The sequence below is a fragment of the Mustelus asterias genome, chromosome 11 (assembly GCF_964213995.1).
Source record: "Mustelus asterias chromosome 11, sMusAst1.hap1.1, whole genome shotgun sequence".
In the NCBI taxonomy this organism is placed as follows: Eukaryota; Metazoa; Chordata; class Chondrichthyes; order Carcharhiniformes; family Triakidae; genus Mustelus; species Mustelus asterias.
The window spans coordinates 21,574,706-21,596,462 of NC_135811.1; the positions used below are offsets into that span (position 1 = coordinate 21,574,706).

The window sequence follows — 21,757 nt, forward strand, 5'->3', positions numbered from 1 at the left end:
CACGATCCCAGAATGGAACCCTGGCTCAAAATAACCCCTAAATAGCCAAACACTTTTTTTTTAAACATTAAAGCTATCCACAGCTCCCCTTCAGGCACAGAAATATTAAAATAAACCACTTAAAACTACACCTTCTAACATTTTACCCATCCGAATATAAATCCCTTAAATCTATCTTTGGGTTTCTTAACATTTCCCTCCTTTTTGAAAGAAAGAAACCTTCAGAATCATGAAGATTTCTTTACCTTGGAGTTACATTCACTTTACAAACTTAACATGACAAATATTTAACCACATTCCTTACTACTTTGTACAAATGGTTTCTTATTTCACAAAGACAGATGACATATTAAATAACCACGGTATCTTAACCAAAACAAAGTTCATAACTTCACCAACATTATCAGACTTTCTGCTTGGTAATATTCTAATACTCCAGTCTTGTGTTTCTTTTTCTTCTGATTGCCAGTTTTCAAGTCTGAAAAGAATGTTCTGTTTACGTCTACAGTGTAATTGTCCTCTTCATTACTTGTAGGCACAGTTCCATCCTTATGCCCACTTTCCAAATTCACATGTGGTAACTTTGTATGTCGCTTTAATACAAGCAAAATGTCATATTTGTGTGTCAACATCTCATTTCTTCTCTTATCAAAATCTTTTTTAGCTGGTTTCAGAATATTGTTAAGATGCTTCCTATGTTCACTCAGAATATTACCATACTGCTTTGCATATTCTTTACATTTTTTATGACCTTGTTTTTTTTCTCCCAGTCCCATTTCAACCGTATTCTTTTCACCTCTGTTTGAGCCATGTCCATCACTTCCTCTTATTGAAGTTTCATAATTCTTTGTAATCCTTCATATTTCTTGCACACATTCTGAGCTATTTCAGTCCTGTGTTCAATGGATTTTGAATCACCTTTGGCAAACTATTCATTTGCCTTTCTTCCAACTGCTACATTTTGTGTGTATTTTTAAATCAGCATATCTAGTCATTGACTTAGAGTAAGAAGTCTCAGGTGTCCTCACTCACCTGAAGAAGGAGCTTGAGGCTCCGAAAGCTAGTGCTGCCAAATAAACCTGTTGGACTTTAACCTGGTGTTGTGAGACTTCTTACTGTGCTTACTCCAGTCCAACGTCGGCATCTCCACATCATTGACTTAGAAACATGAGCTTTGACAAAGGGTCACTTCGACTCGAAATGTCAGCTCCTTTCTCTCCTTACAGATGCTGCCAGACCTGCTGAGATTTTCCAGCATTTTCTCTTTTGGTTTCAGATTCCAGCATCTGCAGTAATTTGCTTTTATGACTTAGAAATATCAATTTGCAATGTCAGCTCTTCTGGGTGACAATTCTCAGTTTCCAATTCTGCAGGTACTTCATTTGTTTTCTTATTATTGTCTTTGATACCTTAGTAATTTTACATGGATCAGTTCTTTGCTCAATTCAATCATTCTCCAACACTGAATTTTTTTTCACAGGGGCAATTTTCGAATTGTGACACTCCATACCATCCACCTTCTTCTTTTCCTCCATTTGAGTTTGACGTCCAAACATCACATAATACTTTTCACAATGAACTGTTAGAACTTCCATCAGTTTTGCTTTCTCATTCTGAGGTCAAACAATTATTCTGATTTACCAGAACCTCTTTTCCTTGTTCAAGACATTTTGCACAATATTTCAGAAACACTTCTGCTGCTTGAGGTTCACCCAGTTTTAATTGAAAATCAATCTTTGTCAAGTTTTGCTTTTTCACATTTATTCTTTAGACAATCCATGTCCTCAGTCAAATGTTCCACTTTCCCTGACTGAATCTCAGTTGTTTGCATCAGTTCTCTTTTTTTTCACTCGCAAAAATTCACCGAAAATCCTTAAGACAGCACCTTCCAAACCCACGACTACTTCCATCCAGAAGGACAAAGGCAGCAGATACCTGGGAACACCACCATCTGCAAGTTCCCCTCCAAGCCACTCACCATCCTGGCTTGGATGTATATTGCAGTTACTGGGTCAAAATCCTGGAATTCCCTTCCTAACAGCATTGTGGGTCAATGTGTAGACTGCAGTGTTTCAAGAAGGCAGCTCACCACCACCTTCTCAAGGGCAACTAGGAATGGACAATAAATGTCGGCCAGCTAGCCATGCCTAAGTCCCATGAATGAATTAAAAAAAAAACCCTCTTATTTAGATTTAGATATCCTACTTATCAGTCTCCTTCCTAACTTCTTAAAATCTGCTTTCAGGACCTCATACCCTTTCCTACCTAAGTCATTAGTACCAACATGGATCATGATCTCTGGCTGATCACCCTCCCCTAGAAGAATGCCTTGCAACCACTCCATGACTTCCTTAACCCTGCCACCGGGGAGACGACATAGAACCTGGAGTCACATGTACGGCCGCAGACATGCCTGTCAGTTCCCCTAAATAACAAAACTCCTCTCACTGCTGTTCTTCCTTTCTTCTGCCTCGCCTCTTGTACAGCAGAGCCAAATGTGGTGCCACAAACATGGCTCCAATTACACTCCACCAAGGAACAAACACCCTCACCAGAATTCAAAATGGAAAACTGACTGACTGAGCAGGACCCCAGGGGATTCCTGTACTGCCTGTCCAGTTCTCTTGGACTGCCTGGTGGTCACCCATTCCCTTTTTGCTGCCTGGCCCCTAAGTTGCGGTGTGACCGCCTCTCTAAACGTGCCATCCACGCAGATCTCAGCCTTGTGGATGCGCCATAGTAACTTCTGCTGCCACTCGAGCTCCGAAATCTGGACCATAGGTTCCTGCAGCTGCTTCCTGCACCTGTAGTCATCTAGGACACCAGCGCCCACAACTGCCCCAAATTACAGGATATACATTCCACACGACTGAGTTTTCTTACCATGACTTCAATTTACTGACCTTATGTTAATCTTATTTTTGGTTTACTTATACTACTTTATTTTATGTGGCCTTGACTTAACTTCCCCTCTTGCTTGTGTTTCTTATTCAAATCTATGTAGCTACTTATTTTTTAAATATTAAATTTTTCTAATTTCCAGCTACTTAAACCATTCCCCCCTAACTAAATGACTTGTTAACTAAATGACTTTATGTTTCTCCTGTAATGTTCCACTTAGATTTTTTCACTCAGCCATCTTGTGCTGCTATTCAACTCCAAACCCATGGTAAGTACACTCAGATCCAGCTGCTATCTTTAAAAGAAATGGTTGCTGAGATAGAAGGTGCATTTGTTTTAATTTTGCAAACTTCTCTCAATTCTGGAAATGTCCCGTCAGATTGGAAAATAGTGCCTGTGACTCCTCTATTCAAGAAAGGAAGAACACATAAAGCAGGAAACTGCAGCCCTGTTAGCTTAACAACTATCATGGGGTCATTGCTGGTATCTATAATTGAGGTGGTTATAGTCGGGCACATAGAAAATCTTGATGCAATCAGGCAGAGTTAACATGATTTTGTGAAAGGAAATCATATTTTATTAATTTTTGGAGTTTGAGCATTATGGATAAAGGGGAACGTGGAGATGTGATGTACTCGCATTTCCAGAAGGCAGGAGGATAGGAGGAGTGAGTGGACAAATATTTGCCAGATGGGAAAAGGGCAGCTTGTCCATTTTGGCAGGAAGAATAGAAAATATTTAAATGGGGAGAGATTATGTGGCAAGGTGCCACATCAGAGGTTACCACACAAAAAATAAGCTCATGGTGTAGGCGTGAGAGCCTTTTTTGAGTTGGTAAGATGTGGTGAGCAGAGTGCCATAGGAATCAGTGCTGGGTACTCAACTATTTACAATTTATATGAATGACTTGGATGAAGGGGCTGAATGTACAGTTGGTAAATTTGCTGATGATAGAAAGGTAAGTAAGTGGTGAAGAAGACATAAGGGGTGAGATTTTACAGTCTCACTCGTCCCGAAACTGTAAAATTCCACCCGAGGTCAACGAGCCTTCCCATTGTCTGCCCTTCACCCGCTCTGATTCCCTGTGGTGGGCGGGGTGGTAGAATTCTGGCAAAGGACTCTGCAAAGGGGCATAGATAGGAGGAGTGAGTGGACAAATATTTGCCAGATGGGAAAAGGTCAGCTTGTCCATTTTGGCAGGAAGAATAGAAAATATTTAAATGGGGAGAGATTGCAGAAGTCTGATGTACAGGTTCAGCAGGCGATTAGGAAGGCAAATGGAATATTGTTTGTTTATTAGAAGCGGAAGAGAATATTAAAAATAGGGATGTTTGCTACAAGTACAGGGTGAGGACAAATCTAAGTACGATGCGCAGTTTTGGTCTCCACCTTTAAGAAAGGATATAAATGCATTAGAAGCAGCACGGAGAAGGTTCCATCAACTGATACCTGGGATCAGGAGTATTATCTTATCAGGAAAGGTTGGAAAGGCCAGACCTCAATTGGAGTTTAGAAGATTGAGAGTGATCTTATTGAAACATATAAGATCCTAAGGTGACTTGACAGGGTGGACGTTGAAAGAATGTTTCCTCTTGTGGGAGAGGCTAGATCTAGGGCACACAGTTTAAAAAAGTAAGGGGTCATGAGTCTTTGGAACTCTCTACCCTGGAAAACAGTAGAAGCAAATCATTGGATATTTTCAAAGCAGTGTAGATAGATTCTTGATTAACGAGGATATTGGAGGTGGGCAGAATGTGAAATTGAGGCTACAATCAGATCAGTCATGATCTTATGGAATGACAGAGCTGGTTCAAGGGGCTGAATGGCCAACACCTGTTCCTAATTTGCACATTCGTAAATTTAGAGCATCTTTCATGTTAACACACACGTGAAACATTCCCAGCTTAAGTGATATGGGTCTGCTTCACTGAAATATGGTGGTGTGGGGCCTAAGCCCACTAACTCGGAACAATGCTGAACATGTCCCAAATCACATTGCGTCTGGAAAACTATATCAGTGGGATCATGTCATCCCAACAAAAGGCAGGCAGGATGGGCTTAAAAATGGAGCTGCACCACTCATCAACACCCAAAAGCACTAGCTCTTTGAGGTAAGTCATAGCCTCAGGATCAAATATTCTGTTCCTGATGCATCTTGGGACCTTAAGGAAGGCTGCTAATAACGTTGTTCCCATTAGCTGTGGGTTGATATGGGCCTAAGAGGTGTCATCCTGTGTGAATTGCCTGGGGACCCCTTAAGCAAATCTCTCTAAAGCTGCGAGAGGGTGGGTGGAAGATTCAGCCCCCTCCCCCAACCCCCAACTAACTCCCCTACCCCATCCTTCTCGATACGGGAGTTTCCAAGCCCCTTATCCAGAATTCTAATAAAACCAAGTTTCCAGTTCCCCTTCTGGAGATGCAACTGCTCTCTCCATGGTTCTCTCACAATACAAGTGAAGTGTGAGTGCTAAGTGGCTTTTAAACTGAGTGTGAAGGCCCACTTGGACTTTGAGCCACAGCTGAGCATGTTTTCTACCTACAGGGAATCCCACGTTGATGCGGTGTCAGCTGGTGAGTTACTCTAGTTTCAAGCTGCTCTTATAGTCTAACAGGCACAAGAATTGGAATGTAATTATATCCTAACGAGAGAGTAAACCAGTCCTCATTCAGAGATCCGCTAAATTAAAAGAAAAGTCAATTTTCATTGGATGTGGAACCAAGCCAAACTGTTAAATCGAGCTTTCCTCCCACTGTAGAAATGATTGGAAGAAAATTTTCATCTAAGATAATTGGGACCAGGTGTTCCTGCCTGCCGTTATTGCAGGTATATTGTTGAATTTAGTGACGTTTTGCTAACAATGCTGGCTAGTCTCTTGCGAGTCAATGTCCCACATCAATTGCAATGGAAGACAGAAATCTGATAGCAGCCTGTCAAGTAGAAAGTGGAACCCTGGAGTGGACCAACTGGAAGTGCAGTAAAAGGCATTGAATGAAAGGAGACAGAGGTAATCTTTGAAAAACTATTATAGCAATATTTACAAGTTGAAATGTTGCCATTAAAACTTTACCCAACACAAGTCTCCGGTCCTGCATCTGCAATAACGTGCCATCAAAAAGTTTATAAAGTTTATTTATTAGTGTCCACAAGTAGGCTTACATTAACACTGCAATGAAGTTAAAAGTAAGTGCTGTTTGTGATTTTTGAAAACGCATTAGTGAAGGAAATTGCAGCAGTGAAACGTTTTGGAGGGAGGGTGTGTGTGAATATCAAAAGCTGCACTATTTTCTACAGTGATAATAAAGTCAGATAATGGTCTGTAAAGTGAAGTATCAGTGACCATTGATATTACTATGAACTGTATAAAGGCTCAGCCAGCAAATAGCTCTCCTTGACCCCTCAGACAAAATAATGGTGTGATTTTGTTTTTAAGCTATCCTTTTCATGAGTTCTGTGATCAAATTAAATGAACATGAGGATGATTGTGACTATTAGTTTCTTGGCCTTGAAAACATTGTAAGTGTATTGTACTCTAATGCATTAAATAGTGACTTGTACTTGTATTTCTAATTTCTATCTCCTGTCAAGTCCTTAATGTTGCTAAGTTCAGTTCATTTCATAATGCTAACTTGTGTCACAGTGCCATAATCTGATTATTTTGCTTTTTAAAAAAATGAAATATTAAAGTTTCTGTTATATGGGAGCATGAGGAAGCCAAGAAATTTAAACTAAGCAATGTTCGTGGTTGAATTTCTACAATTTCTCCAGGATTTCTGTGAATCTTCCTCAGAGGTTATAGCAGAGTGGGGGAGAACTCCCGTTCAACCATATTTGTATGCCAATTGTTTATAAAGGACACTTCTATTTTTCATTGATATAGTCAGCAAAGTAATGCCTGTCCTGGCAAAGTACAGATACCCTTATCATTCTAGAAGGCTAGCACTACAACACTTTACTTTGCAATAGGATGAGGCTATGCTTTCAGCCTTTGTTTTGCCTTCTAAGTAACTGTAAGAAGCATACTTGTGTATTTTGTGCAGCTGTTTCATGATCCTCAAGAAATCCCACAATGTCACCCAGCCAAGTAATGACTTGGAAGTTAGTCACAGTTGTTTGTGAGGGACAGTAGATACAGCAGATACACCAACCTTCTCAAAAATAATAGTTCCGTCAACTGACATCAGCTGGCCCCCACTGATGCCATAACTTTGTTGTAAAGGATAGAGGAGATCCCACTTCTATGTGTAAATGAGAGTCACGTTGTGCTTCTTGAGAAGTTATAGCAATGGAAAATAAGCAACTGCAAGGAAATATCCCCCCTCAGTTGATACTTGCACAAGCCCAAATTTGGTAATTGATCTCCAGTCTCACGCAGTACAAAGTGGACACAATCATACCGGAATAAATGTCTGTGTACTTAACAAGACAATTCGAGCCATATACTATGCACCACCTTCAAACTATCATGTAATTGAAATTTCTTGATTTAATATTGGGTGGCATGGTGGCATAGTGGTTAGCACTTCTGCCTCACAGCACCAGGGACCTGGGTTCGATTCCCGGCTTGGGTCACTGTCTGTATGGAGTCTGTACGTTCTCCACATGCTTTCCACATGGGTTTCCTCTGGTGCTTCGGTTTCCTCCCACAGTCCAAAAGACGTGCTGGTTAGGTGCATTGGCCATACTAAATTCTCTCTCCGTGTACCCCGAGCAGGTGCCGGAGTGTGGCGACTAGGGGATTTTCACAGTAACTTCATTGCAGTGTTAATGTAAGCCTGCTTGTGACACTAATAAAATAAACTTATCTCAAGCATCTGTCCTTGCTGTGACTAAAATGTCCGTGGATTTATTTTTCTCGCCAATTATAAGAGATATTTCTGGAATCTACAAGAGCTTTTTAATCAAATTATTCATAACAGTTTTACAGGATGTTATTTAGTTAATTAAAAATACACCCAATGAATAGGAAGTAATTTCACAGCTTGCTAACGCTACTAAAAAGCAATCTTCATTGATTGCATTGAAACAAAAATAATTGCTATTTGTGATCAAAAGGATAACGTTTAAATAGGTTTTTATTTTGGCCAATTAGTTAACATTTTTCTTTAAAACAAAAAGTATTAACTGATTGCTTGTATTTCAGGTAATTAGTTTTTAATTTGCTATTCATGAGTGATGTGTGAAGTGTGATAGTCATTAAAGTGCATCAGAATCTAAAAGAAATAAATTAACAAAACACCTTTTTGGAAAACTGGCTGAAATTTGTGGAACTGTTAAGAGGAACAAAACAGAACACATTTTCAAAAAGCTAAGCTTTCTATGCAAAATTCTATCCTTTTGTCAGTTTTTTTATTATGTAGTTAATTGGAAACCCATAAAAATACAACGACTGTCTTAATTCAGTTAATCGGCTTTTAGTCTGCAAGCTTTTGATCTGCATGGCCCTCAGATGTCAATGTCAGCACATCCCAGAAGTTGAATGTCAAGCAGGAGTCTAATACCTTAGATCAGTCTACAAAAGAATGTTGTTCATGCTTCAGTGTGAGTTGTCATTACTTACTAATGAATAAAACTCCCCGTGGTATTCCGGGCTAATTCTGTAATATGAATCGTAGGGCCAGGAATGGAACGCTTGGGTGAAGTAGGAGACTGGACTTTAACCTGGTGTTGTTAAAACTCTTACTGAAGTAGGAGCAGCAGGGGAACAAAGTCCAAGTGGAAAGAGGGATGGTGTGCGCTGTTTCCCATCATCTGGTAACTTAGTCTGGCAAACTTGATGCTTAAGTAAGATGAAGGCGCTGACACTGATATCTGAGGTGTCCCTGGGGCTGACCTCAGGTGTTCCTGGGATTGACGCTGGTAACACAGATGTTTCTGGGATTGATGCTGATAGCACAGGTGTTCCTGGGATTGACGCTGATAACACAGATGTTTCTGGGATTGACACTGATAGCTCAGGTGTTTCTGGGATTGAATTTGAAAGGCCTACCTGGAACAATAGCTCTTCTATTCTACCATGGAAGGTCACCGGCAGGCAGATAAACTGGCTCCGACTGCAGGCACCTCGAGGCCAACTAGAAAATTCCAGTGATCCTCCTTCGATTGACCTCAACAGACTTTGAGTGAACCAGGTTGTTTTAATCCACTATTAGAAGAGAAAGCACATCTGATAGACTGTAGATTTCTACAGAGTGTCTCTGAATTCTAAGCATTGTCACACTACATGTCAAAAGCATTTAAAAGAATTCAATCCATGTGTAATAGTGTAGTACTCCTCCAGAAATGTCAAGACACTTCAGGCTTCATTAATGTTAGGGTCCCGGACCAGAACCCCAAGGTTTATTATGATTAGACCCCAGCAATTTTTCTATTTTGGCACAAATGTGAGGAAAGAATGCTTCATTCCTGGAGTAATTCCACTGACAACTTAGTGATCTTCCATCAAAACAAACTTTATTCACAACATAGCTTAAGTATAACTCTAACAAAATGAAACAACTTAACCCTTAGCAGTTGAACAATCTTTAAACATGAAAAGAAACAACTCCTAATTTCTAACTTATCACTATTTCAGTTCCAAATTCAGCCTTGCTTGTTAACTTCCTCAAAGCACACTAATAAATTAGTCAAACATGATTATCCTTTCACAAAACCATGTTGACTTAATACAAAGTGCCCTGCCATAACCTCCTTAATAATAAATTCTAACATTTTTCCTGTGACAGATGTTAGGCTAACTGGCCTGGAGTTTCCTGCTTTCTCTCCCCTTCCTTTCTTGAATAGAGGACTTGCATTTGTTAAATCCCAATCTGATGGGATATTTTCAGATTCTTGGAAATCTTAAAAAATTAAAAACAATGGCTGGGATTCCCCAGCTTTTCACCACCTGCCGCTGCTTCAAGCAAGGACAGAAAATTTGAAGCTCAGCCAGGTCTTCATTCACTACAGCGGGACCAGAGAATCCCACCCAATGCTTCTCCTATCTCAGCCGCCACTCCTTTTAAGTCCCTAGGATGAAGCTCATCAGGACCTGGGCACTTGCCAGCCTTTAGTACCATTAATTTTCTTGGTATCCTTTCCCTGCTGATTGCAACTGTTTTATGTCCCTTGCTGTCTTTCATAACACCCCTACTTCTGGATTAGAGGCTCCAGGTTTCAGTGCAATGCCAGGATTTGTTGACCACGGAAGGAGTATTGATAGTCTGGTTCTGTGGGCTAATTAACAGCGCAGGAATCCTTCCACCGTTTCCTCCACTATTCCCAAAAGGAAAACCGTGTTTGTGTGAAGATAGGCGAGCAGCATCTCATGATTTACAATAACTTCTGGGATTTTGGGCAAAATTTTCCCAAAAAGAAATTAAGTGTCATGACGGTGAGAAAGCCGGAGTGATACGGTCCGGGCTGTCCGGCGCGCTCCAGATTTCAAACCTCCCACACTCAGTCACTTTTCGGTAAGAGTGGTGAGCTGCACTCCGGTACTGGCGGAGGCAGGGCCTAAACACGCCGGTGAGCCTGGCTACAGAGTGCTTGGGCAGTGTTCCATGAGGGTGTCCCACTCTCTCAGTGCACTGGGCAACCCTCTCCCTCCCCCCTCCCCCCCCCCCCCCCCCCCCCAACAGATATCGGGAACACCCCTCATCTGTGGCATGTTCCCCACCCCCTTCCCGACATGGGTTGCCGGCATCGGGATCCACTTGATAGGTCCTCCTGCCCGACATGCTCCCTCCATCGTGCTCCGCCCCACACCCACTCAGCACTGGCATGCTAGCAATGCCAGGGTGTAGGGTGGGCACAGTCTTCTGCAGCTCTGGGTTGGCCTTCAGGTGGGGTTGATGGGGCTGGCTGCTTGTACACAGCAGTCATCCATTCCAGCAATTGCTGTGCCAACAGTGTGACTCTTCAGGGTTTGCAGCTCCTCATGCATGCCAGTGCCTGTACCGACAGAGCCATATCTGCTGCTGATTGTCCAAATACTGTGCCCCAGAAGATGAGACACCATGTTCCTGCCCACTGGAGCATCATTCTGACTTCCATCCCTCCTCCGAGGGGGATTTTTCATTGATGTCTCACACTCTGACACCTCCTCCCGCACTCTGGTGTGATAACTTTCACCCAATGCCACTGACTTTACACACATGCTTCATCCCTCTGACCTGCTGGTATCTGAAGTGGTGACTTTTAATGTTTATTTATTAGTGTAACAAGTAGGCTTACATTAACACTGCAATGAAGTTACTGTGAAAATCCCCTAGTCGCCAAACTCTAGCGCCTGTTCGGGTACACTGAGGAGAATTTAGCATGGTAATGCATCTAACCAGCACATCTTTCGGACTGTGGGAGGAAACCGGAGCACCCGAAAGAAACTCACGCAGACACGGGGAGAACGTGCAAACTCCGTACAGACAGTGACCCGAGCCGAGAATCGAACCCAGGTCCCTGACGCTATGAGGCAGCAATGCTAACCACTGTGCTGCCGACTTGTGGGCTAGTCAGACGTAACACTCCCTCTTTGGGCATCTCTTTCTCCTCTTGATGAGTTGACCTGGGGTGGGTGAGTGAACAGAGTTGGGACAGACACGAGAGGAGATATTTTGGCACAGCCATTCTCATTGTGAATGCACTGTCTGGTGCAGAACACTGCCTTAACCATTGGCTAAATTCTCCCTCAGTGTACCCGAATAGGTGCTGGAGTTGGCGACGAGGAGATTTTCACAGTAACTTCATTGCAGTGTTAATGTAAGCCTACTTGTGACACTAATAAATAAATAACCCTGTCTTCATCCTTACACTCCCTCTCATGCCAGCTTCCCGTTGTGCCCAGTGCATTGACAGCACGAGCTCCACTATTACCGCCATGGTCCAAGGTGCATATACCACTGCTTTTATCACCTATGATTCATTATCACCAACAGACAGCTACTCAGGAACCCTGGCTACATCCATGGCTATCTGTTCCGCCAAGTGAATTGGTTGCAGCCAGGCTGGCTGATTGCCAGTCCCAGCTATCACCTTGGCATCCTTTGCCCTTTTTGACTGCAACAATAACAATGTGATTTTTGTTAGCCTGATGTATTGTGCATGCAGAGATATTTCTCTTTATTGTGTCTGTTCATTACAGTACTCATCCACATCTGTCTGGTGTGCACTTTCATTCAAATTTCACCAACTGCCGTGGTGGGATTTGAACCCGGGTCCCTCAGACCTTGCCCTGGGTCTCTGGATTAGTAGTTCCGTGACAGTACCACTCTGCCACTCCCTCCCATGCACCTACATGAGCAGATTACAAGTACAAAGCTCAATGCTACAGTGGAGGAATGTGCCAGGTCCTGCAACTTAGCTGCAGGTTGCAGATCTGACCCATTCCAAGGATCTCTTTGTGAATGAGCCAAGTTACTCACTTTGTCAGAATGCCGTAGGTCATTGAACGTTTTCTGGCAATGTATCCATGATCTCCCTCGGTCTCCTGCTCACCACAGCTGTAATGTGAATCCAGGCCTCCTTTGTGGTTGCTGGTGGATTACGTTGGGCAGCAGGGTTCAGGACCCCATGCTCTTCTGGGCCTATTCGACTAACAGTTGCAGGTCCTAATTTGAGAAGCTTGAAGCAGCTGGACCCATCCCTTCTCCAGCATCTCGTCCGTGTGACATTTTGTCAATACTAGTGTATGGTGAAGAGTGTCATGAACCATTCAGATTACAATGAATCTGAATTCATTCACTTCTCTCTGCTTGCATGCACTAAGCATTTTTACTTTATCATCAGTGAATACCGTAAATATGTGGAAGAGAAAATGGCTTGACATAAATGCATTGTGCAATGTTCATTGTGGCTGTCGCTCCAAGGTAGCATGCTATGCTCCATGACCAGCTACAGCTTATTGATTTACTCCCTCTTAGTCACACTAAGCCACGACTGTCAGCTACGACTCTCACCAACTTTTACAGATGCACCATAGAAAGCATTCTCTCTGGTTGTACCACACCTTGGTATGGCTCCTGCTCTGCCCAAGACCACAAGAAACTACAAAGGTCTTGAATGTAGCCCAATCCATCACGCAAACCAGCCTCCCATCCATTGACTCTGTCTACACTTTCCACTGCCTCGGCAAGGCAGCCAGCATAATGAAGGACCCCACGCACCCTGGACATTCTCTCTTCCATCGGGAAAAAGATACAAAAGTCTGAGGTCACGTACCAACCTACTCAAGAACAGCTTTTTCCCTGCTGCCATCAGACTTTTGAATGGACCTACCTCACACTAAGTTGATCTTTCTCTACACCCTAGTTATGACTGTAACACTACATTCTGCACTCTCTCATTTCCTTCTCTATGAACTGTATGCTTTGTCCCTATAGCACACAAGAAACAATACTTTAAACTGTATACTAATACATGTGACAATAAATCAAATTTAAAAAAATCAAAACACTGATAAGTCCAGATACCGTACCGCTGTGAGGGACCAGGACACGGGTAAACCATGTGGATGCATCTTGATCAATGGGTGGCAATAGAGCAAGTGGATGGGATAAAGACCATCGCACTGTTCATCATTTATCCACTGAGGAACTGGCAAAAAGTCCATTTCCTTGTGGCAGGATGAACTGTCGGAATTTTGTCCTCAGGAATTTCAATGTGTGCTGAGTTTCCCAGACGAACAATGACGGGAACCCCGTTTATATTCATTAACATTTCATGCGTGCTTATTAAATGGCCACCTTGCCAGAATTCTGGTTCCTCCTCCACATTAAGTTCCCACCAGTGGAAGATTAGAGCGTTCAGTTTTATGACTGTATATCATTGACATGCAGCTGGTAAACTTCAATCCATCAACGAATTTGAGGTCAGTAGATGCTGCTTTTGCCGTCTTTGGATTGTTCAAAGCCTTAGATTGGGTGCCAGTAGCACTAACTGGGCATGGTGGCAGGTTTGGTGGGAAAGAGGCAGGACTGCAGGGGGGGAGGGGGCTCAGGGAATGGGAAGGACAAACGGGGGAGGATAGAAGCCTGTCTGTCATTGGGTGGGAGACTGTTCAGGACATGGTCATGACACTGTACAGGGTAAGAAGCCAGACTGGGTGGGACATGTTAAAGGATGCATTGTGTCATACATGCCTTGTTCTCGTCTGGGTGTCCTTTAAATCTGACAGTGGGACCTTATCAGGAGCCCATGAGGTAACGGCAGGACAGGTGGCTTTCTGTCATGCCCCATCATGAGAGATGTTGTGCTCAGCACGATGCAAAAATAATGAGCTGAACAGAGCGAGATTACATGTGGGAACGGGATCCACTCTAACTTCCACACCTGCCACTGAATTTAAATGAATCACATGTTCTCTTCTATCTGTGTGGGGGGTGGTGCACTCATCCCACATTAACCCATATGTGCCGGACGCTTATATTACAGTACGTAGCAAGCCTGCAGCCTTAATGAAGTTAAGGCACAAAATAAGGCAATATACCTCAGCTCACTAAAGCAGACTGTAGATAAGCACTCTGATAAGCAAGTGGTAGAAGGGACACTATTTTGGAAGTGGAGAAACTGGTAAACTCATGGGGTGGTGGGCGCACCATGGGGCATTTAACCAATGTCGGGACCAGATGCGGAGAGGTTGCCCGCCCCAACTTAATTTGCACATGTAAAGATCCAATGAGGAATATTTTGCATGCCTATGGTGGGGATCTACCCCCCCCCCCCACTCCACTCCCCGCTATGTGGAGGTTAAATACAGACAGCCTCCCTGAACCAACCCAGGAAGGAATGTTTCATGGGCAGAAGAAAGGGCTGTGAGCAGTGTAGGCAGCACCCGTAGCCCCATAACCTTCTGGGAGGGGTTTGCCCTCCAACACTTGGCACAATGATTTAAAAACAAAGTTACTTTCCCAGCTTATTTCCCAAGATTTTCTTGCATACCTCCACAGTGGCCGCCTCTCTGGGTGGCACTACTGAGGTTTTGATTTGGCCAGCAGCAACAGGAGGCCACCCGCTATCCTTAATTGGTCCTCCTCAATGAGCAGGCTACCTATGATAAAAATGCCTAAGGATTAGATTCTGCACCCTCCCATTGCCAGTCTTGTATCATTGGCAACAACACCCCTTTCCAGTTACATTTCCTACATTGATGAATATTAAAACAGCTCTGATCTGAACAGACTGTTCTTGCTGAAGCTTATATCCAAGTTCCTTTCGGGCATGAGCTTTTTTAAGATCAGTCCAAGGATAATTTACAATTCAAGTACTTCTCTTTTTACTGTGGCTCTGGTGTTTCCGAAGGTTCATGAACTGTTGATCTAAAGGTTTGCTCTTCATAATTACATTTCATTATTTTCGATGTCTTATGTAAGTATCACGAAAATTGATATTTTTAATATCTATGTGCGATTTAAAGAAATATATTTTAAAACTTTTTTTTGCAATCAGTGTGTTGTAATGTAAAACGTCCATGGTATATAATTTATACAATATGAAGATGATTCTAGGCCGTATACCAAATGACATTAAGTCAAAATATACTCATTCATGCCTAACAGTGATGTACTGAACCATTACACAACCAGCTCTTTGTTAGCAAGCAACCTGGACTTTAATCTCATGTAACAGCCAACATCAGAGAGCTTCGGCTTTTCAAAATGTCTTTGTATCACGCAAACCAGCCTCCCATCCATTGACTCTGTCTACACTGCCCGCTGCAAAGCAGCCAGCATAATTAAGGACCCCACGCACCCCGGATATTCTTTCTTCCAGCTTCTTCCATCAGGAAAGAAATACAAGAGTCTGAGGTCATGACCAACCGACTCAAGAACAGCTTCTTCCCTGCTGCCGTCAGACTTTTGAATGGACCTACCTCGCACTAAGTTGATCTTGCCCTACACCTTAGCTATGGCTGCGACACTACATTCTGCACTCTCTCATTTCCTTCTCTATGAACAGTATGCTCTGTCTGTATAGCGCGGAAAATGCAATGCTTTTCACTGTATGTTAATACATGTGACGATAATAAATCAAATCAAATCAAACTCCTTTCATTGATTTCCTCCTTCTTCTTTACTTCCTAAAGCAGTGCTGGGCAACCTGCATCCTGGGGACCACATGCAGTCTATCAGAGTTCGAAGTGCAGCACATAAGACATTTTGATAACCGTTGCCCGCATGCAGATTTGCCACATTTCGCTGCTTTCCATCCGCGTAGCTTTTTTCCTGCTGCTATGACAAAGTGATGTGCACGTAAAGCAAGGGCGTGTGAACTGAGGTGTATGCTGATGGCACCCAATGACTGTGAGAACCATGCGCTCCCTCATGTCCTATCAAAGCATCACTATTTCTTCTGTTTTCACCATTTGAAATTGATGTTAATATATAAATGATTCAGCATTTTTTATAACCCGTTATGCAATATTTGCATGTATTAAATGTATTTAATCTTATTTACGAGGTCATGTTTGGTGAACATGCCCAATTTCAATCTTGTGGCTCATTGAGATGAAAGAGGATCACTCCTGCAGCCCCCTCACTAGACCAGGTTGCCTATCACTGTCCTAAAGGCACTGGCCCCTTGCTTTGGTGCAGAAGCTGTCAGCATCCATTACAACCCCGAAGATGGCGTCAGAGAATCATAGAATCCCTACAGTGCAGAAGGAGGCCAGTCGATCCATCGAGTCTGCACCGATCTCACGCAGGCCCTATCCCCATATCTCATGTATTTACCCTGCTAATCCCCCTGATACTCGGGTCAATTTAGCACAGCCAATCAACCTAACCCGCACATCTTTGGATTGTGGGAGGAAACCGGAGGAAACCCACGCAGACGCGGAGGGAATGTGCAAACTCCACACAGACAGTGACCTGAGGCCGGAATTGAACCCAGGTCCCTGGCGCTGTGAGGCAGCAGTGCTAACCACTGTGCCACCATGCCGCCCTTCAAGTGTGTTTCTTTACTGGCACTGTCATTGGCAGTGAACTACTTGGCTGGGGAAAGCTTCACGGCTGAGTACAGGCCAACATCTACACGTGCACATCTTCAGCGAGGAGTCTTTCTATTTTTATATGAACAGTATGCTCTATCTGTATAGCGCACAAAATGCAATCTGTTTACGATCAACGCCTCAACTTGAAATGTTAAAATTGATTACCGATAAACTAAAATCGGTACGGGAGATTTTCCCAGGTACAAAGAGACATGGACGCAAGGGTTGGAGGGAGTAAATGATCCGTCTAGACGATGAGGCTATCAATTTTCATTTGGGAAGTAAACAATCATAGATAGATTCTCCTTCTTTTGAAAACTTGCAGTTACAAATCATTCCTTTGTTATTAACAGAAAAATATTTTTGATTCAGATAGCTGTAAATGTAAACAGCTGAATGATGCATCTTGAAAAGTTCAAAAAGCTTGTCAAAAATCACTGCTTTTCATTCCAAAGTACATTAATTGTGAAGGTCTAAGTCAAGAGGAAATTGGAAGGAAGTACGCTATTATATTTCTCTAGCTTCAAAGACATCAAAATGAATCCATTGTAGCTACATAGAAGAAGCTTTTGCTGCTGCTAATCCATTAGTCACAGTTTCAGGCACTGAACCCTTTCACTAAGCTAACAGCTCTGCGGTTGAAGAACAGATTTATTTTTTACTTTTGGCAATTTACTTTTATTGTTGCTGAATTCACACCATGGAGAAAGGATGTGCAAAGGTGATTTTACCTCCATAATATGTTGTCAGCAGTATCCATGCAATACTGTGCCATTGCTGTCAGCAGTTGTCAATAGAAAGGATACAAACTCCTTGACCCCAACAATGCTCTCTGCTCAAATGTTCCTCACAGCTACAGCTGAATGCAGTGCAAAATGTGGACTTCTATGTGTATTGCTGGACCATTCCAGCCATGAAGTGAACATGGCTGGAATGGCAGCTCAGAACAGAAAACCAGGAGAATATAATTTTATCTTACTGCATTTTATGGCTATTCGCTGGGGACTGGTCTGCTGGGCTCCTCGCAATAACATTAAATGTTGTAAAACCTATTGGATCACTAAGAAATCAGATACTTCTTTCAATCCCTTGGGGATTTTTTGACTCTGTTATGGTGTAAAATGGCCTCGTGATATTATCATTAGACTATTAGTCCAGAAACTCAGCTAATACTCTGGGGATAATAAAAACAGAAAATGCTGGAGAAACTCAGCAGGTCTTGACAGCATCTGAGGAGAGGGAATAGAACCAAAGGTTCGAGTCTGGATGACCATTCATCCCTCCTAATGTTCTGGGGGCCTGGGTTTGAATCCCACCACGGCAGATGGTGGAATTTGAATTCAATAAAAAAAAATCTGGAATTAAGAATCTACTGATGACCATGGAACTCATTGGAGGGAGTAAATGATCCGTCTAGACTATGAGGTTATCAACCATTGTCGATTGTTGGGAAAAACCTATTTGGTTCACTAATGTCCTTTAGGGAAGGAAATCTGCTGTCCTTACCTGGTCTGGTCTACATGTGACTCCAGTCCCACAGCAATGTGGTTCACTCTCAACTGCCCTCTGAACAAGGGCAACTGGGGGTGGGTAATAAATGCTGGCCAGCCAGCGATGCCCATGTCCCATGAATGAATATTTAAAAAATTAATTTAGCCACTCATTATACATCTCTCCCAATTTTAATTTCTACTATTGTCCCATCTGAATTATTCTACTTTGTAGCCATTTATAGCCGCTTCTCTACCTGTTCCAGGTAAGCACAGTGACACTGGTGTGGCAGTCATTGCGTAAACCTGTTTTAAGAACAAATCTTATTTTGAAAGAATATATTTCATAATAACCTGTCGAGGTAATTCAGACCAGGACCCAATCTGAATCTGAGTTCAAGTTCAGAAAAATTAGAACCTTGTTCAACTGGTGTGCAAAACCTGAAATAAAATAATAACATGATGGAAATCTACAGCAGCCCATCAATATCCATATAAATTCAGATGTAGAGCCTTTAGTCAAAGAACATTTCCATTTTATTCCTTAAAAGTTTAAGTTAAATAAAACTGATTATTTCTCAGATTTCAACAGTTAAATCCAAATTGTTTACTTCAATCTTGTTTTGTAATCCTGTGTTTTCTTTGCAATTTCGATTGAATTGTGACAATTGTCTTTCTACAGAAAATGTCTCTTCAACATATCCTTCGCCAGCTAAAAGCTTGGGAGAGCCTGGTATCACCCCACTTAGCCCTTCAATGTCTCCAGTAAGAGCTTGCTTCCTTTCTCTTCAAACCGTTCACATTTCTTTTGATATGTTATTGCTGTTTGATGTTTCAGTCCGAGCAGAATTAATAGTAATGCTGGTATTATAATGATAACAATCAGGACATTAACGTGGTATTTTGTTCTGATGTAATGATACAGAAGTGTTCCAGGTTGGGTATACTTATAGCAGTTATGTTTATTTTTCAATTTGTTTTTTATAATTATTATTCAGAATGTAATCCATTGTTAAAGCTGGTAACTCATTATAATAGCGATGGTTGGTTTGATTCAATTGGACAAAACTGAAACCTGGTTCTGAATCTTTGAAGCTTTGTCAGTGATATGGAGCTTTATTGGTGTCAGGTTGGAAACTAGACCACAGCTGCTATATGCCAGACAAACGTGGCACATCCAACTTTATATAAAGTCAGATCTTTGGGAGTCTGAATGAGAATGTACAATAAGTGTAAGTAATATATTTATGTAAACAAGAGATCTTGCAGATTCTATGATGAAAGATCCCAACTCTACCTTGCCATAGAATCCCTATAGTGCAGAAGGAGGCCATTTGGACCATCGGGTCTGCACAATCTCACCCAGGTCCTATCCCCGTAACCCCATTTACCCTGCTAGTCCTCTTAGAAGTCCCCCTCGTCCATAGAAGATGATTCATTGCGAGGCTACAGGAAAAACTAACATTGGTTTAGCACCTTTCATGTCCTCAAGATAATTCCAAAAAGCTTTAGCCAAGGAAGTAAATTTACAATGTAGTTTGGGGTGGGGGTGTGGAAGGGAGGGGGAGATAATTGTTTGCCAGAACTTCAGGAGAACCCTGACTCCCTTCGAAGAGTGCCCTTGGATCTTTTGAGTCTGCATAAGAGGAAAGACTATGCTAGTGATTACAGGTGACTTGCTGCCAAATTTCAGCAGCTAGGCAATTCTTTCCAAGGCTAAGAAAGGCACTGTGATATTAAGCCTCTATCCAACAGGTCCCCTTTATACCAGTGCGGGGCACAGTGACAAAACCGATAAATTTGCTAAGAAATCTTGTTGTCTTCATCGGTTCCCACAGTACATGTGTGGGGTTATGGGGATAGGATGGAGGGGAGGCTCTTTTGGAGAATCGGTGCAGACTCAATGGGCCGAATGGTCCCATTCTGCACTGTAGGTTCTTCCAAGCTTAAAAATCATCTGAACTCACAGGAAGCATAATCCATCTTGATTCAATACAGGAATTGGTCAGTTTATCTGGGTGAATGGTCAATCCATTCACTTTAAACACAGGCAGCTTTGGGACTTATTCAAGGGCTGCTGCCCCAAGGCAGATGGCCCAACTTTGATCTCTTCATTTGGTCAAAGTGCCGGTGAAGGCACAACTGGCATGGGTGGTGAGAAAAGAACTGCTACACGAGAATATATTAGTGCCACAGATCAGATTGCTTGTTGTTTACTGCATGAGGAGCTAACTAAGCTTAATAGTTAAGAGAGGTCCATCCATGGGCCTTCCCACCACTGACTAAACCAAGGTGGTGGGAAGGTGGCAGGGTTCCCACCTGCCACTCACTGCAGAATTAAATGCCCTCCCACCAAACCTGCCGAGGAGGGCAAAGATTCCACCCCTAGCATAGTATTTTGTTGCCTTACAAAGATGGAAGATCACATCACTACACATGGGAAGTAATGTTAAAATTAACTGAAACGGGTTCTTTGTTTAATCCCTGGTCACATTACAAATTTATCTGGATATCTGGTCAAGTGGAAAATACTAGAATCATAGAATTTTATAGCACAGTATGTGGCCCTTCGGCCCATTGTGCCTGTGCCAGCCATCAAGTACCTATCCATTCTAATTCCATTTTTCAGCACTTGGTCCATAGCCTTGTATGCTATGGCATTTCAAGTGCATGTCTAAAATTCTTAAATGTTGAGAGCTTTCGCCTCTACCACCCTTTCAGGCAGTGAGTTCCAGATTCCCACCACCCTTGGGAGAAGAAGGTTTCCATTCTAAATCTTCTATCCCTTGCCTTAAATCTATGCCACATGGTTATTGTCCACTCTACCAAGGGGAAAAGTTTCTTCCTATCTATCCTATTTACATCCCTCAAAATTTTGTCCACCTCAATCAGGTCTCCCCTCAGCCTTCCCTGCTCTAAGGAAAACAACTCTAGCCTCTCTTCATAGCTGAAACGCTCCAGCCCAGGCAACTTCCTGGTGAATCTCCTCTGCGCTCTTTCTAGTGCAATCATATCCTTTCTATAATGTGGCAACCAGAACTGCACACCAGCTGTGGCCTACCCAACGTTTTATATACCACCATCATAACTACCCTGCTCTTATATTCTATGTAAGAAGTTTAACAACACCAGGTGAGTAAAGATTGGATGGAGATGGGGGGAAGCGAAGGGAGGGGGGGGGGGGATCAGAAACAAGGGCAAGGCATGGCTTTCATTGGCCACTCTTCTACTTGATGCTGGATCCCTTGACCAGGCACATATCCTTCCCAGCAAGCCGCTGACATACCTGGCAAGTCCAAGTCCATACCAGTCCAACGCCGGCATCTCCACATCGTGACTTATATTCTATGTCAGAGAGTCAGAGTCAGAGAAAGTCAGAGAGCAGAAGGGAAAGACACAAGATAC

At 42.6% G+C, this 21,757-nt stretch overlaps 1 protein-coding gene across 2 annotated transcripts in view; it reads left to right on the plus strand.

The window, feature by feature from the left end:
- The window catches only part of hspa12a (heat shock protein 12A), a 145,180-nt gene that overhangs the window by 44,143 nt on the left and 79,280 nt on the right, over positions 1–21,757 (plus strand). For both annotated transcript variants that reach the window (XM_078224354.1, XM_078224355.1), the window contains exon 2: positions 19,035–19,117. In XM_078224354.1, coding sequence (XP_078080480.1) covers positions 19,035–19,117 — 83 coding nt within the window. The remainder of the gene's footprint in view (positions 1–19,034; positions 19,118–21,757) is intronic.